The 16,288-nt window shown below is 36.5% G+C and overlaps 1 protein-coding gene across 1 annotated transcript in view; it reads left to right on the top strand.

Annotated features, from left to right (window-relative positions):
* The first annotated feature begins 1,366 nt into the window (after positions 1 to 1,366).
* LOC121295123 (39S ribosomal protein L23, mitochondrial-like) overlaps positions 1,367 to 16,288 on the top strand; it is a 40,718-nt gene continuing 25,796 nt past the window's right edge. Inside the window, exons 1-2 of the mRNA XM_041219536.1 lie at positions 1,367 to 1,509; positions 3,171 to 3,293. Coding sequence (XP_041075470.1) covers positions 1,493 to 1,509; positions 3,171 to 3,293 — 140 coding nt within the window. The 5' untranslated portion in view covers positions 1,367 to 1,492. The remainder of the gene's footprint in view (positions 1,510 to 3,170; positions 3,294 to 16,288) is intronic.

Genomic DNA, 16,288 nt, shown 5'->3' with positions numbered 1-16,288 from the left:
TTACCTTCCAGAGTTTTTTTTGCAGTGCTCGCAGATGCAATGAGGTGCCCAGGGTTTGTCTTGATCCCCAACAGGCATGCCTTGTAGGCCTCACACATCTTAGCAGATGCCTCCATGGAGTACTTTTTCGCTCTTGTCTTGATAAATTGGCCGCAGACATAGCAAAATGCGTCTGCCGGATGCTTGTAGCCTCTTGATGCCATCTCAGAAAAATGCAGATATGTATCCACTTAGGCAGCTGGAACTAAACTGAACTGGTGGGCTTAAGGCCCCTATATTTATACTACTATTTATAATACTGGAAAGTTCTAGAAAGTTCTAGAAGTTACACCAAGTTTACTCAGCACTGAATCTATCTGGAATGTTCTGCAAAATAGATAAATTTCAAAATATCACTGTCCTGGTCACAAAAGCAAAGTTTGTGGGGAATAATAGCCATTTTCTATACTTTTGAGGCATAAGCAATTAGGAAATAATTAATTTAACTCAAATTTAAGGAATAAGTAAACCACAGTAAAGATATTACTTTATGAAAATGTGTCTTTTGCCAATTTATTTATTTAGCCTTCAGCCGTGAATTGAATAAATGATTAAGTGTGTGTAAATTGGGTGATCACGGGTGATAAGGAGGTTATTGTGTTCGGAGGCAATAAGACATGTCAGGGGGGGGCATGTCCCTAAAATCAGAATCTTAAAATCTGATATAGATGGATGACCTTGGAGCTATTTAAAAAGAAAGACGTCATTTGTGTATTGTGCTGTGAAAATATTTATTAATATTATCTCGACAATGGCAGTCAAGCGTTTGATACTTCATTCTGCAGCGGATATATTTCCTTAGTATTACTGAGCCATATAAACCACTATTGGTTATCATAACCACTGTACATTAAGGAGTGGGCTGAAAACAAAAAAAAAATAAATAAAAAAAAATAAAACAACAACCATGAAATAGCTCTGTAAATCTTACAAGATTAGCTACATAAATGCTCAATTTTTCAGTTTTGAAAGAAACACATGTTATAGCAAACATTTACTTTAATTTTAAAACGTGTTATCTGTTACTAAAACTGTACTGTTTACAAAAACGTCCAATCTCAAAAAGATGTGTTAAAGAAAAAAAAAATGGCAGACAATATAATTTGGAATAACTCCCTACCCCATATTAATGTCAGTGCATACAATTTACAAAAACTGAATTTACTACAATCAATAACTATATTCATGGATACAAACAGCAAGCAAAGAGTCAGCTTGGAGTAAAATGGTCATGTCAATGCTCTGTCAGTATATTTAACTTACATCAGAGGGCGCTGTAGTTTACAAACGCAAGTAGAGTGACCGAATGTGCTTCTCTTGCCATTTCTCTTCGTGTCCTTCGCATGATCTTCTTGCCTGGAGCAGGAAGCTTGTGTTGACCCTATGTGAATGTTATAAGCTTGTTCTAAATGTCAGTTTATTTATTCATCGCCAGGCGTTAACAAAACACATTATGGCAAGAAGAGTAATGTAAGTAAATGTACGCTTCAGATTAAATCTGCAGGGACTCTGAGCTCGTCCATGTATGAAAATCAAATGCACTGTTTACATTATTTTGTTATTTCTTCATGTTGCACATTTCATTTTGATACACTTATACGTCCAAGTTGTAGTGCTTAGTATAACAAAACTTCAAAGTTACCATGCGAATTTCCTATGGTAAACTCCTGAGGATGAAACCCTTTCAGTATTCTCAGTACAGAGAAGACCGGATCAAATAAATGATATTTATTCTAAAATACTGTCAAGGGTTTCAAATTTAGGCAACGTGTGATAATAGTTCCTGTAGTAAATAAATGGTAATATATTAAGAGTATAAGCTCTCTGAATATAGTATAACTATTTCTTCTTCAAAATATACGATGATAATAATAGTAATCTACTTTTAAATGACGCATTTGAAAGCAGCTGAATCGTTGGTTGTTTTTCTTTTCACTGTTGATAATGGTGTAATGGTGTTCTAGCAGACTGCTTTTGAGGTCGGATGCTCAGCTGACAGTTGATTTCGTAATCGTTATTGGTGTACAGCGGTCTTTCCTGAAGCGCAGACCTCTGCATTTTCTCCGATTGCACAATCCCTGATGGTCACGTATCCAGAGCAGTTTACACTTCTCTTGACTAGTCTCATTCATGCTCATGGGTCATACACACTATGGCATCCAGGGGGCATGCCACACATTGTTATGAGAACACCTTATCGTTAAGTGCAGTACGTCATTTATAAGTTTAACGGTGTAAAATAATTTGAGGCTATATGGAGGCTCTATGTAGTGTATGTCACAATTTTACATTTTGCTAACTGTTAATCCAATTGAAATAAAACATGGCAAGGACTTTCTTTAGCATAGGTTTGTAAGAGTGTTAGCATCTGACAGTATCTGGAAGCTGTGTGACTGTATATCTTTCAACGTATTCAAGGTATCTTCCTGATACTTGCTACACACACATAACTGCTCTTGTAGTTTAACAGTGTGCCAACATATCACCTATTAGGTACCACAGATGTCAATGCAATGTAGAACAAAGTACAATGACGGCACAAAGAGTGCCATATTGTACTTGCGAGAACCCCATCTGTCCAGGTTATATAACCACATCAAAGACTATAGGCAGTGTCTGTATTACAGTGTGAATGGTTACCGAGGTGTGAGCCCCCAAAGTGGAATGTAGGCCAGACATGGCATCCTTTCAGCATCCCAGAACTCCAAAAGAGCCCATAACTTTCAAGATAATAGTTGCACGTAGAGTTAACATTTTGGGATTCTTCATAAAACAGTTGCAGGTATTTTAATATGTGATATCAAAAGCATCTGAGACCGTGAGGTGGGGAATGAACCATGTATGTATGTTGCACTGTAGTTGACAGCTTTAATTTGTATTTAGAGGTTTATTGGGGATATACAGTTTGTTACTGACATTTGTTTCAACTGTTGGAGTGTGCCATACTGTAGTAAAAAAATCTCTATGAAAATGCAGATTCTTCTGCCCCAATGGTAGTATTCATGTGTTGCCCATCTTTTGGGGGCTCATCCTGTTATTGCTGTTTTAATAAAAGTGGTCTACTGCCCTTGATGTAATGTGAACCCTGAGATGGTGATTGATTTGAAATGTGCTTGTCTGTGCCTCTCTAGATACCCACTCTATCAGCTCGGGAACCCCCAGTTGAGGATTTTCCGAACCAACTTCTTCATGACCCTGGTGAAACCGGGCAAGGAACAGCCGTCTGACACCGTGCAGTTTCGGATACCCATGGAGTGAGTGCTCAATACTGTACACACTTTGCCACTGGGTAACAATAAGTTTACATTATTTATTTATTTTTTTTGTAAACGTGTAAATTACCTGCAGTAAACTGCAGGTAACTTACTCAGTAAACTCAAATATTATTTTGAAAATAACACAAAATAATCACATGAAAGGACATCGTGCAATCCTGAAAGATATTTTCATTTCAAACACACTGGGGTGCATTTGCAGTCCTGCCAGGCAAGTATGTAAAGAAAAAAAAAAAAAACATTTAAAGCCAGTCTTTATTAATGAACTGGAATGCCATTCAGTCAGTATGCTATTGCAACATAATTCAGAAATAGAGCGTGGATAAAATGATACAGACTTGACTGCTCCTTAACACTAGTTTATAGTTTATGGGTTTTCTAACGTTTAGTACCAATAAAATCCATGTGTTTACACGTTTAAAGGCCTTACCTCTAGCATAACACAGGACCAACAGGTAAGTAATAAACTGCAGAGGGCATTGAGTACTTTCATAGGACCCTGTCAAGTGAATAAGTTATACTAACGTGTGTGACTGTGGTGCAGGGATGGAAATAAGACTCCTATTGCATAGCAGTTTCATCCGTTCCAGGTTTTACTACAAGCTTGATTAGCCACAGTGTATAGGTAGCAAGTTCAGATGTGTCTTATTAAACACGAAACAAGTAATGGATCAGACTGCTATGCAATTGGAGTCTTATTTCTATCCCTGCTGTGGTGTCATAGACAACACAGAATCCAGCACAAGTACCATGTTTCCTGTAAACACTGCAGGGGGTTCTGGAACACCTTCACATTGCTGTAAGAAGTTGATAGTAGATTTTGCAGGAGGCTATTTGTTTGCATTCCAGGCATCTGGTCAATTAAACCGTATGGACTAGATTCTCAGAGCTATTTATCCAAATTGTCCTTAGCACAACTTTTTCAGATGGTCAAAATGTGCCCAGTGGAGTTAGCTAATCAGTGATAAGCAATTCGGACAATTCATTTAGGGACAATTTGTTTGAGAGGGAAGGGAAGAAGTTGAATAAATAAATATTGTTAAATATTGAATTAGGTATGTATATTTTATACTATTGTAGGGGAAAATAACTCAGGTGCCCTATAAAAACCTGTTAAAGAAAGAAGAGAAACTCTTCTGTATTGTAACGTGCATTTTTTCAGATGTCATTTATGCTAATATAAAGAATATCAGTTATGGCCATTTTTGCAAACATCATTTATTTCAAGAAGATGTGTGTTTTGATATCTGGATATTTGTCCCAGTACTACTACTACAATTTATTTATTTTAAAATTGTAGACTTTTTTTAATAGATTTGTATTTTTTATTGTAGCACTTCAAAACACACCTCTAGAGGGCATGCAAGTTCCAATAATTAGCTTTTCTAAATCAGAGAAGCTCTTGTAGTGCTTTCCCTGATCAATTACTGTTTTAAACAGAAATTATATAACGTCAATTGAGAATGATATTTGATGACTAACGTAAAAGCATTGACCGTTTCCCTAGAAAGACACCTTTATGCTCCCAGTGTGACAGCAGGGCTAAAAGAAAGTTTCCAGAGCATTTGTGCTGGTGAAGAAACCAGCCAAGTTAAAATGGATAGAAACCAACTACTGGGGCTCACTAGTGAGTGAGCTTTATCCCTAGCTGTTCTTACATTCATACCACACTTCAGTTTCACTTAGACCTATATACATCTACTTTTCCAATTGTGATACAACTTGATAACCATATTCTTTACATTATTGAGAGGACAGGGGTGTGCAAGTCATATTGCCAGACGCCCGGGTCGACAAGTTTTACTGTTCTACTTTGCCTGTCGGAAAAGTACTTTTTTTTTTTTCTTTTGTCACAACGTTCAGTTACTAGAAAAACTCCTACATTTTTCTAGGGAGCCACGCAAGGTCCTGAAACCTTTAAACTGCGTCATCAAAGCAAAAATATATACAAAGTACACAAATACAAATATCTTCTAATTCACAAACCAGTCACACACACACACACTAACAAACGTATTTAAATGAATGTAACAATACTATTGCATTGCCTTTGTCTGCAGTAGGAGCCCATTCAAGTTTGACCACCAGCTCTAAGAAGAATATTTAACATAACAAAAATTACAAAAACCTATAAACTGTTGTATATGTAACGGTATAGCAATGTATTAGTTTTTTTCAAAAGCTGCTTAATCCGGTGGTTGGCAGTAGGTTTGTAAAGCTATAAATTGACTTAATTATTTTTATTACAGCTTTGCGCTGTGACCTACACCCACACAACAAAATTATTTATCTTGATCTAATGACCATATAGGAAACCAAAATGTGTTAAACAAACGTCATCGCCTTTCTTCTGGGTATTGTAGTTTAGAAACCAATCCCATCCGCTCCGGTGAACATTCTACCTGTTTCAGGTCTTACTGACATAACGTGACTTTCATCTTGTGAGTCAGGACAAATATCCGCTGAAAGTATACCATATTATACCTTTCTAAACACCTGTAAATCTGAAGATTAGTAAGAGAACGTTTTCACTGAATGCAAAAAAAAAAAGGTTTTAAAATGTACTGGGAAATTCATTTCTCTTTAGAAATGTCTCTAAAGTCTACAGACACTGTAAAAATATCAGTGGTAGCCATAACTCTCAGGAAATATGATATTTGATAAGTACCTTGTCTGGTTTTCATTTTACACCAAACTGTTTGACGAGTGCATGTGAAGAAGTTCCCCATCAGATGGCTCTATAAACTCATCAACATCTGTAAAAAAAATAAATATATATTTCGGGTCGGTAAGCATTCTTGGTTATGTAAAGTATGCTCTTCGGTAATGCGGCGTTTTTAAAATCATGGTATATACGGTAATCGAAATTAATACCTAAAATACTGAAGTGCTGCACCTCCTATTAAAAGCTATCTCTATTGGCCTGGTGTGTGGAGTCTGACTTGCCCTGTATAATGCACAAAAATGGGCTCAGTATAGGCAAGTATGTTCTGAATTACGTTTTCTTTATTTGATTTCATGAAGCAAGAATTATTATTAATCACAAATTGATTGATTAATAAAAGCAAAATTCAAAATTTTATATTCTATTTGTCAATGTGTTTTGTGTAGATTTTTCTAGCATTTTGTCCCATAGACAAGAAGTTTTTTCCAAAATTGCACACCCCTGGAGGTACAGAATCAAGGATATATGGAGGAGTATATTCTTACAGTATGTCGTATTTACGTTCAATGCACCGTTGATGTCTGTAATCATGATTTTCCATGATAGTGATAGCACTAATTTTGTTGTAGTCATCACACGGATGCAGTGTTGTAGTCGAGGGTATTCGCAGGTAAACTGCATTTATCCACTTTTAGTTTGGGCAATGTAGCGTTTACCCACTTCTCATATAAGGAATACAGAGTTTACTCATTTCTACTCTCCTGTGATATGCAAATCCTGGGTTAAGGACAAGATATTTTAATAGCGAGCATCTCTGTTGTGTTGCTGCACGTGAGACTGACAGCTGAGAGCTCTCATTCATAACTGCGGCGTGAGCAGGGGGGGACGTGGCCACTGGACTGCGTGTTCTCTTTGTGCGTGTGTTCTGTGATTGGTTGTTTGTTTGTCATGTTGAAGTTCGTTGTTAGCAAAGCTGGACTTGAAGGCGGTGCTAGTAGCCTTCATCTTAGCCCGTGAAAGGATGCACACAGAACAGTTCATGTGAACAGCACCTAAGAGGGGAAATAACTCTCAGGTTAATCAAAAGCTCTTTCAGCTGTTTTTGATGTCAAATTGGTTTTCAAAATTTAAAACAGAAAAATCTAATTGCATTTTTGCAGGCAAAGGGACAAATATACCACTAATGCATGTTTTTTGGGTTTTTTTTTTTTTTTTTTTTGCATATTGCAAGACTCATACCAGTGTATTATACAATTAGACACAATGTAGAAATAATAAAGTAATGTAATAAGAGACAGACCATTGTTGTACTTCTCATTTCCCTGGTGTCGTCCCCCCCCCCCCCCCCCCCCCTCCTTGTTGTTGTGGTCAGTTGTAAATGGCAAATCACATGCGAATAGAGCCACAGCTCATGGATTTCGAAATGAAATTATTGAATCAACATGTTGGCTTCAAAGCGACCAAGATGTTTGGCAGCATTTTAAAATGAAAAAAAAAAACACTTCCAGGGTTAGAAACTAACTTTTTAAGGAGGTGGCCACTCGGACCACCAGTCAAGAATATCTGGTGGTCCATTAGAGATTTTGGTGGCCTTACATTTTTCTCGTTGAACTTAAAACAATAAATCTGGTAAATAACACAGTGTGTGAACAAAATAATTAAAGCAAGCTGATGTTTAATTTTGACAAAAATCTAAAACCTTTCAACTGAATGACAGAGAAAGACAAGTTTAACCACTTATTACTTAAATGATAGACACTTTACACAGATATTAAATGTTGTTCCTTGTCTTTTTCAGGCATAAACATAAAAGTAGAAATTGTGTTTAAAAGAAAAATCCCTGCCACTATCTCTTCTTCACAGTAAACAAAGTGACACAAGACACATTTTCAACAAATAGTTACTGAGGTGTAGTTATGCTTTTTATTTGCTGAAAAAGTAAGTGAAAACTGTCAAATTTAACCCAAATAAACACTTCAAATAACATGAATGTAGAAAAGGTGACATTGTACAATGGAAAAAAAATAAATAAATAAAACTCACCGTTTTGGTTCTTGTTTATAAAACAAAAACAAATTGTTAACCACCATATGTAATATTCCACGTAGGGCCCGTGTTGGAGTGTGGCGAGACATACCTGCATCTGTATCCCCCGATTCTAACTCGCTTCCCAAATCTGAAACACTCGCTTGAGCTGCTAGAGATCCCTATTTGGCAGCTTGGATTTGCACATGCTTATCCAGACTGCATATTCTTGGTGACAAAAGCCTTTTAAGTTGTGGATCATGAGCAGCTGTGCTTATCGTCTGTTTTAGGGTTGTCAAATTAATAAAATGCAGTATTATAAAAATGTAGCCTTATTCAAAAAACGTTCATGAGCCACATTTCAGTTCCACTGGAAGATTTAAGTCTGACTGACAGGTGGGTGTAACTTCATGGAACACACATTCCCTATTATTATTAGCTCCTTAATTTAAGTAGCTTTTGAAACCACCAATGATAGGGGAATTTAAATCAGAGTATTGCCATGATAGTAATTCAGCTAATAGAGATTGCTATCATTGAGGTTTTCCATTTCTTTAACCCGCAAAATTTGAGATGGCATACCAAAGTTCTCATTTAGTGTGCTGGTTTATTATGTATAGCCAATTACTATAATCCATATAACACTATGGATAAGGTCTTTCCACTTGAATTGAGTTAATATGCCGATAAAATGCAGCAACAAAGTAGTCAGACAAACTAATTTCAATACATGTACAGTGAATTAAGCAACCTTATTAAAAAAAATAAACTGAGCTGCTCACAGAAGCATCTAATTTAATTTACCATCCAGATATTTGTCTGCAGTATCCCTTTGCTTGTTTTACAGCTTTGCCCAGTTTACTGCTTATTCCAGTTTCACAGTGATCGGACCTCAACTAAGATTGCTTTCTTTCAATAAAGCATTTGGCTGCTTTAGTCAGTTTAGCATCATTATTAATTTTTTTATTTGTTCTACTAATTTTAACAGACACGATGGACTGAACAGCTTTGTTTTAAATTTCCAGCTTCAGCTGTTCACTTGTTAGAATGAGCTTGAAGTTCGGGTACGCAGGCTGTTGTTCATGTATGCCTGCTCTTACTAGCACAGCACCTTTCATCAATAAACCCGTTTAGAAACCTGAAAATAAAACAGCCCTGGACATCTGAACACCCAGACTTAGGTTAGCCTTATTCAGAAGTCCTTCAGTTTGAGTACTTTGTTACATAATGCGTTTCTCTGACTAGTATTACATTCAAACGATGTGTGTGTGTGTGTGTGTGTGTGTGTGTGTGTGTGTGTGTGTGTACGTATGTATATATATATATATATATATATATATATATATATATATATATATATATATATATATATATATATATATATATATATATATACACACACACACACACACACACACACACACACACACATGACTACACACAAGGTATTCCATTGGTTTGTATGCAATGTCGACAAAGATGTGAGGACATCTTTTGAAAACAAGACCTTGTAGCCCCCATAAGCATTGTACTTTTTAACCATTAGACAAAATATTTACATAATACTTAAAAACTGCTGCTATAACCATGATTCATTTATTAATAGCATTTTAATTAAATTATACTAAATTACATTTTTTATAAATATGAAATATTCATTCATGTACCATTTAATTGAATGTAGGTTCTGAAATGAAATGTATTAACAAAAACTACAACTTTCAGTACAGGAAAATTCCGCATATTTTAAGACACCAAGCTACTGTATTTTTCACCCAATTTAAAATGCCTGAAATGCTACAGCAGACTCTAAGAAAGTGGATGTCAGTAAAGAAAGCACTATGAGCCGCATTCTGAGTAGTTCTGGTTAAAGTAAATAAATAAATAAAAGTAGTGCTGGATATTTTAAGAGCCGTGAGACTTTATTCTCTCATGTGTGATTCTCAGCTGCTATCTTTAAGGATTATAGAAACTCAGTACACTGCAGTAAGTTTTGAAAAGCAAAGACAATCTTAAGTATATCTAAGTGTTTTGCAAGAGGTGACTTTCACTTTAACTCTTAAAACTCAGCCATTGCACCGAAGGTTACGCACATATTACTCGGGCACTGTGAAAGCCACCTAGATTAAAAGAACAGACTCTGGGCTTTCCAAAGATGTATTCAGTGTGTATGCGGTACTCCTAGCCGGAACTACTACTGCCTGAAGTTAAGCCTCTCATCTTGTGACAGAGTTCACAGCTTAGGAGTCTATTGCTCCGTCATTGTAGTAGCTAGACTGAAAGGGGCGGTATTGTTGGAAAGCTTAGAAGCTCAGTATTCCATAAGTCTTTACTACACTTGGTGCATTAATCAAAACAAAAAAAAAAAAAGTTTGGATTAGAGAAGAGTGTGGTAATTGCCAATCACATAAACAAAACTACAGTAAATGGTTGTATTGTGTTGTTGGCTCTGAACATCATCTCTAGATCTTCGACCAGAACGACTGTCTTGCAATATCTACTAAGTCGTTTTTTATATTGTTAGTGATTGACGTACACTGCTTGGCCACTTTATTGGAACCTGTACCTAATGATCTCGGATTTGACATGGCATAGACTTCATAAGGTGTTGGAAGTTGTCTCCATTTAGTCATTGTATATCGTATTATGCAATTGGTGCTGATAGGTAGGAAGAGAATCTCAATATGCTCAAAAGGATGCACATAGTTTCTGTCATGGTGGGTAGGTGTGTTATTGTCGTAAAAGTAGCCATTGCCATCCGGGTACAAGGGCACGATTGCTGGGCTGATCTACAACTATGCTCAAGAAAATGATGTCAGCTTTATAGGGCAGGGATCACATTGCATGATCGACTTAATTTGTGTCTCTAATTCAAATCAGATAATATGTCAATATTAAAATAGTGGGGTATTTGGATCTGCCAGTGCTTAGACAATTATCAGTGTTTTCAAATGTTGTTCAAATTTGGTGTGATTGTCGGAATTCTTTGTTTGTAATTTTGTCTTCTCAGAAATCAGTTGCATGTCAGATTTTATATTTGTTACATTAAATGTTATGCAAAACATGACAGTGGCCAAAACTTGAACTCATACCTAATGTGGCTGCCAGATGATGAACAAAAACCCCTTTTGAAGTATTACTTTTCAAATGATTTCACAGCTGAATTTGATTCATACAGTGAAGTTTGAAACTGTTCTTTGGGGACATGTACTTTAACCTCTGGTTATAGTGATGATGGACTACTGGCTCAGATACATTTGATTATTAAAATTGTCAGCAATTCACCGTTCTGTGGCCGTGTCATATTTCAGAAACCTTCAGATGTATTCTTCATATATACTTCACATTCTTCATGCTTACAAACAATTCAGGCAGCTGCGCTAATCCCCCAGGGGTGCCAGTCAGTGGTTCATTACTAGCTCCCAGGCCTAAGATCTAAGGAATAAATGTTGTATTTACAGGCCACAATGCTTTTGTTTTGTAGTTCAAAAGCAATTTTTAAATTGCTCTTGTCTCCAGTTTCTTGCGTGAATATTCAATTTGTGTATGTTTTTTTTTTTTTTTTTTTTTTAAATTGCTGCAGCATTTTCTTGATCAGCATTGTGGCAAAGTGCTTAATAGTGTGCAGGTGATCAAAGAACAGACAGACAATTGTAATCCAGGTGCAAAAGGCTTGTTTTATTTTATTCCTTATGTCCAGTGACTGACGGCAGAACAAACAGTAAATAATAATGCTGGTAAGTAATACAGTGGTGTGTATTACTTACATTTATAATCCCTGGGCTGATCCCGAAATAATAGTCCCGTTATTGTATCCCCACATTAAACACAAAACACATACACGAGTCAGTTTTAGTGCATGAATAATGATTGTGGTACAATAGTTTACAGTGATACAAGTGAAAGTACTGATGCAGCTTTGTGCTGGCCCAAGGCAACAGCTCTGGATACATGTTAGCCATCTGGTGGTTTATAAACACAGACAATTACTAACAGACACAAACAAACAAAACACTCACAAATATTCTTAACACAGGTTTATTTCAGCAGTGGTTACTGCGTCTCTCACGGTCCTTCAGGTTCAAGTTCACAAATCAAGCGAAGCAACAGATTACGATTCTCTGCCCCCCTTACTTGCTGTCACGCATGACCCCTTGGTAAACGAATGCAACTGCCTTTACAATCTGCGGCTGCTACTTTGTTTCCCTTTCAGGTCTCGACCTTTTTCCAGACTGACCGACATCCCGACCCAGGGAAAGAACTGTCAGGCCAGCCCGTCAAAAAAAACTTTGTCCTCGCTTAGTACCCTCACAGGTCGGGAGGGAGATTTACAACCAAGGTTCATTGTATTTCTGTCACCAAGCGTACTTTTTTTTTCTTCCAGCCTACATGTATAGAAAATATAATCCTATGTGAAATCTGGACCTCTTTTAGAGCTGTTAATTCTGCTAGTCGGTTGGTACAGCTGTTAAGGTGTGTGCTTTGTGTCTCAGGTGGCACGTGCAATGTCTATCAACTGTAAATAGTAGAGTGAACATGCCTTTGACTTGCAGTGACTTGGTGTTTATCTGGTTATAAGGGAGGACATGCGTGTCTCTACAACAAATCAACCAGTTTAATACTCAAGATCTACCTGAATAGTTGTACTGAACAGAAATATGTAAATAGATATGCTTCTGTGATAAATCTTTGTTTTGTGTTAGAAGATGTTTTAATCATGCCATCAGGACTTACACTTCTGTTTCCAGATGGTTTTGATACTGTGCGAAATGGAGGCACCTACAGCAAAATAATAAAAAAAAAAGAAACTTTAAAGGTTATATTTGTGGATGGAAATATAATGTTTGTAAAAACATATGTTCGATTGCAGTAGTATAAATTTCCACAGTGTTTACAGAGTCTGCTGCACTGTTTATAGCTGGTAAAAGCTCTTGTAAAGACACATTGAAACCAAAAATAACTTAACCAGTTTTTTTATTTACAGCTACATCTGCCTTTGGGTACTGCAAACAAACTGGATTGTGAACAAGGACTTCTGTTTAAAAAAGATATTATACACAGATGGCTAAGCCAGTGGACTAATAGAGTAAATAGGCATATAGGGTTAATCTTGTACTGTAAGACTGTAGGGTAGTTTTAGCTTACTTTCTCTTTAAAGATTTCCAGGTCTTTAATCAAGATCTACTCTCTAGTGATTTGGCAAAGCGTGCCTCTTTAGCTCTACACTCACATGTCCGGCAGCCCACATCTCTGCTTTCAAGGAATCCTTCGTTTAAACAAAAACACAGGCTAATGCTTTCTGCAGTGCTTCATGGCAATTACATCACAGACGCAGATGGCTTGGAGGCAAACTAAGGTAACTCAAGGTTACATTTGTTTTCCAGTCTCTAAGGATGCCAGCTTAAGAGTTTGAAACAGTTGGTGGATTCAGCCAGATGAAAACAGTCTCTTGATTGAGCTCCCACCAAAGGTTTTCTTAAAGTTTCCTTTACGTGATTAGAATTAAATAGGCTGAAATCTATTAAGGTTATAAGGATTGTGAGTACTGGGGTCTCAAAAACCTTTTACTAAATTAATAATTATCTATCAACAAATGGTTCAAATCTATTTTAAACTCCCACGATTTTTTAAATTTATTTTTCACACCCAATGGATACAGATTCTGGTTTCCAGTGTCCTCCAAATAATTACTAATCTCTTCTTTCAGATCTGGTTTAAAGTACTCCTTATATATATACAATATGGTACAATTTGGACTTATTTTGTAGGGCCTATTATCATTTTAAACTTACGTGATAACAGAATCAGTTAATGATACAACAATCTACTATTCCTTTCTATCTAAACCTTCAGACATCATGGCATTGAGTCTGTTTAGCCATTTATTTTCCTTTATTCTTGTGCATTCTCTAATTTTATTCTAAAACTACAAAAAATGAACATAACATGATGACCTGCTAGTTTTGCATGATAATATATTTGCATTGTTTACATGTACAGGTTTTAATGTCCTTTTAATGTGTCTATGATACATTTATGTTTACTGGGTTACTGCTTGTGACAGAGACAGAATGAGTCTTGGTGATAAATCTGCCTCCTGACCTATGAGGGTGTAAAAGGAACAGAAGGGGGCGGAGCTACGGTACACTAAATCATCAACCCAGAAGGGAAACAATGTGGCAGCCGCGGCTTGGAGGAGCGGTTGCAATCATTTACCGGGGGAGTGATTGGTATATAAGGGGAAGTAGCAAGGTGATCTGTTCCTTTGTTATAGTTAATGTTGAACCGATGTTGTTATCGTGTTTTCAATGTTTGTTGTTATTTCGGGACCAACCTGTGGATTTAAATGCAGCAATACTCAACACTGTAATGCCTGTTATAATTATTCTTTACTGTTGTCATCAGACTTGGGATGACAAGCACTTTGTTACAGCAGTTTGTTTTTTGTCCTTTGTCTTGAGCACTGTGTCACCTCTACATCTGTATTTGCATTTGTACCCAGTGTTAAGTACTGTACTGAATAATTTTCTGACTGGATAATTTCATGAAGCAACTAAAGATTTAAGTAATGGATAAACGATAAGAAGTGTTACCGATTCAACAGTTTGAGTTTATGCCACTTAAAACATTTCTTCCTACTTGATATTTGTTCGCTAATGAGATTCCGTTGATTGTTAATTTGATAATTGGATTTGTTTCCTTTTGTTTCTGTTACAAAAAACAGTTAAAATTGCGGCAATGTTATCATGCGCTCCTCGGAGTTAGTTTGAAATTCCACCTTACACAAACACAAGTGTCTGTTGCAAGAGAAGAGGACTATGTTTTAGATGTTGAACATGAAAGTGGCATTAGAAAAAAAAATGCAAAAAACAAAGGAATGTGAAGCAGGAACAGAGAGAGAGGTTTTTTGCCAAACCTACAGATGCAGACTTAATGTTAGTGCAAGCGATCGGTTTTCGAGAAGTACGTAAGTGTAAGCTTATTTGTTAAAGCCAGGAAAGTAATGCAAAAGCTGAGTTTAAAGCTAACTTCCATGTAATTGATGGAGGTTTACATAGTGATGATGACATTGCTTTTGTTACTGAAAAAAAAGATGTAGTTCTTGCTGTTTCAGAATCAGGTATCAGAAACTACATCTCCCAGAATGTCATAGCTATCCCAGAACACCAATTGACTGACAATTGTTTAAACTGATACACCTGTTTGTAATTTAACAAGCCAGGTAGGTATAAAAGGACAAGTTTCAAATACAATAGCTGTTTGTGGCAATGTAAGGAACTGTATATATACCTGAATGCGGTTAACATCTGAGTTTTATTTTCCTTTTGGATTGTTTATTAAAAGAAGCCATGTTCCCACTGGAAAAACACATCCTTTGTTGTCGAGGGTGCTTTAGTGTGTTAATAGCGTGGGGTGTCCTCTTGATTATTATTTTATTATCAGAATGAATTGTTGTGATTGTGTTATTTTAACTGGAAAAATTGACCTTGCCTGAGTAAAAGCAAAAATAGTCTGGAAAAAGATATATAAATAGAAGAACAGCAAGTGTCATGTGAGGGATACTATCTGTAAAGTAAAAGGCTATCCGAACACTTTATGCTGTATACTGCTGTCAATGTTTAGTTCAACTCATGGCATTGTGCTAATGTGGCATGGCGTGCAAGATGTTTTAATTGTCCCTTCCAGGCTCGTCCCTTCCTAGCACACCATTTGCCCCTTCCAAGGGGAAGGACTCACAGGACAGAATCCAGTCTTTTTTGTTATAGTTGGCTATTCCATGCATTTATAGCTGCCTTTATTAAAATGCTTATCTTCTAAACTGATGCAGCTGCAATTTGTGACCTTTCATCTGACTTGCTGTGCTAATTTTAAACTACAATTACCTCTCCTTCTTTTTTCTAGGATTATTTTATTCTTTTAACCTCCTAGTTCATGCAGTTCGGTCCTAAGATTAATCTACTTGCCCTTCTGTGAACCTTCTCAAGTACAATGCTGTATTTTCTGTAGTGAGCTGACTGAGAATGGTTATAGGATTCTAGGTGGGGTTTAACTCAAGCATTATTACAGTAGTCTTAGGATAACTTCCCTAGTTTTGACAATGGCAGTGTAATCTACCATTCTATTGCCATTTAATTGCCTCGCCACATTGGCGAGGTATTTTGATCTTATGTAACACAATGTGCCTGCAACTGTAGCTTTAAGATTAGAATATACCTAGAATTTTTATGGCTATTTTGTGCACGTGTGGAAGGTTGAAGTACTACAGCGATTATCTACTGTACCA

Source organism: Polyodon spathula, chromosome 19 (assembly GCF_017654505.1).
Source record: "Polyodon spathula isolate WHYD16114869_AA chromosome 19, ASM1765450v1, whole genome shotgun sequence".
NCBI classification, from domain to species: Eukaryota; Metazoa; Chordata; class Actinopteri; order Acipenseriformes; family Polyodontidae; genus Polyodon; species Polyodon spathula.
The sequence above is the reverse complement of the archived record's forward strand: the minus strand, read 5'-3'. Positions and strand labels throughout refer to the sequence as shown.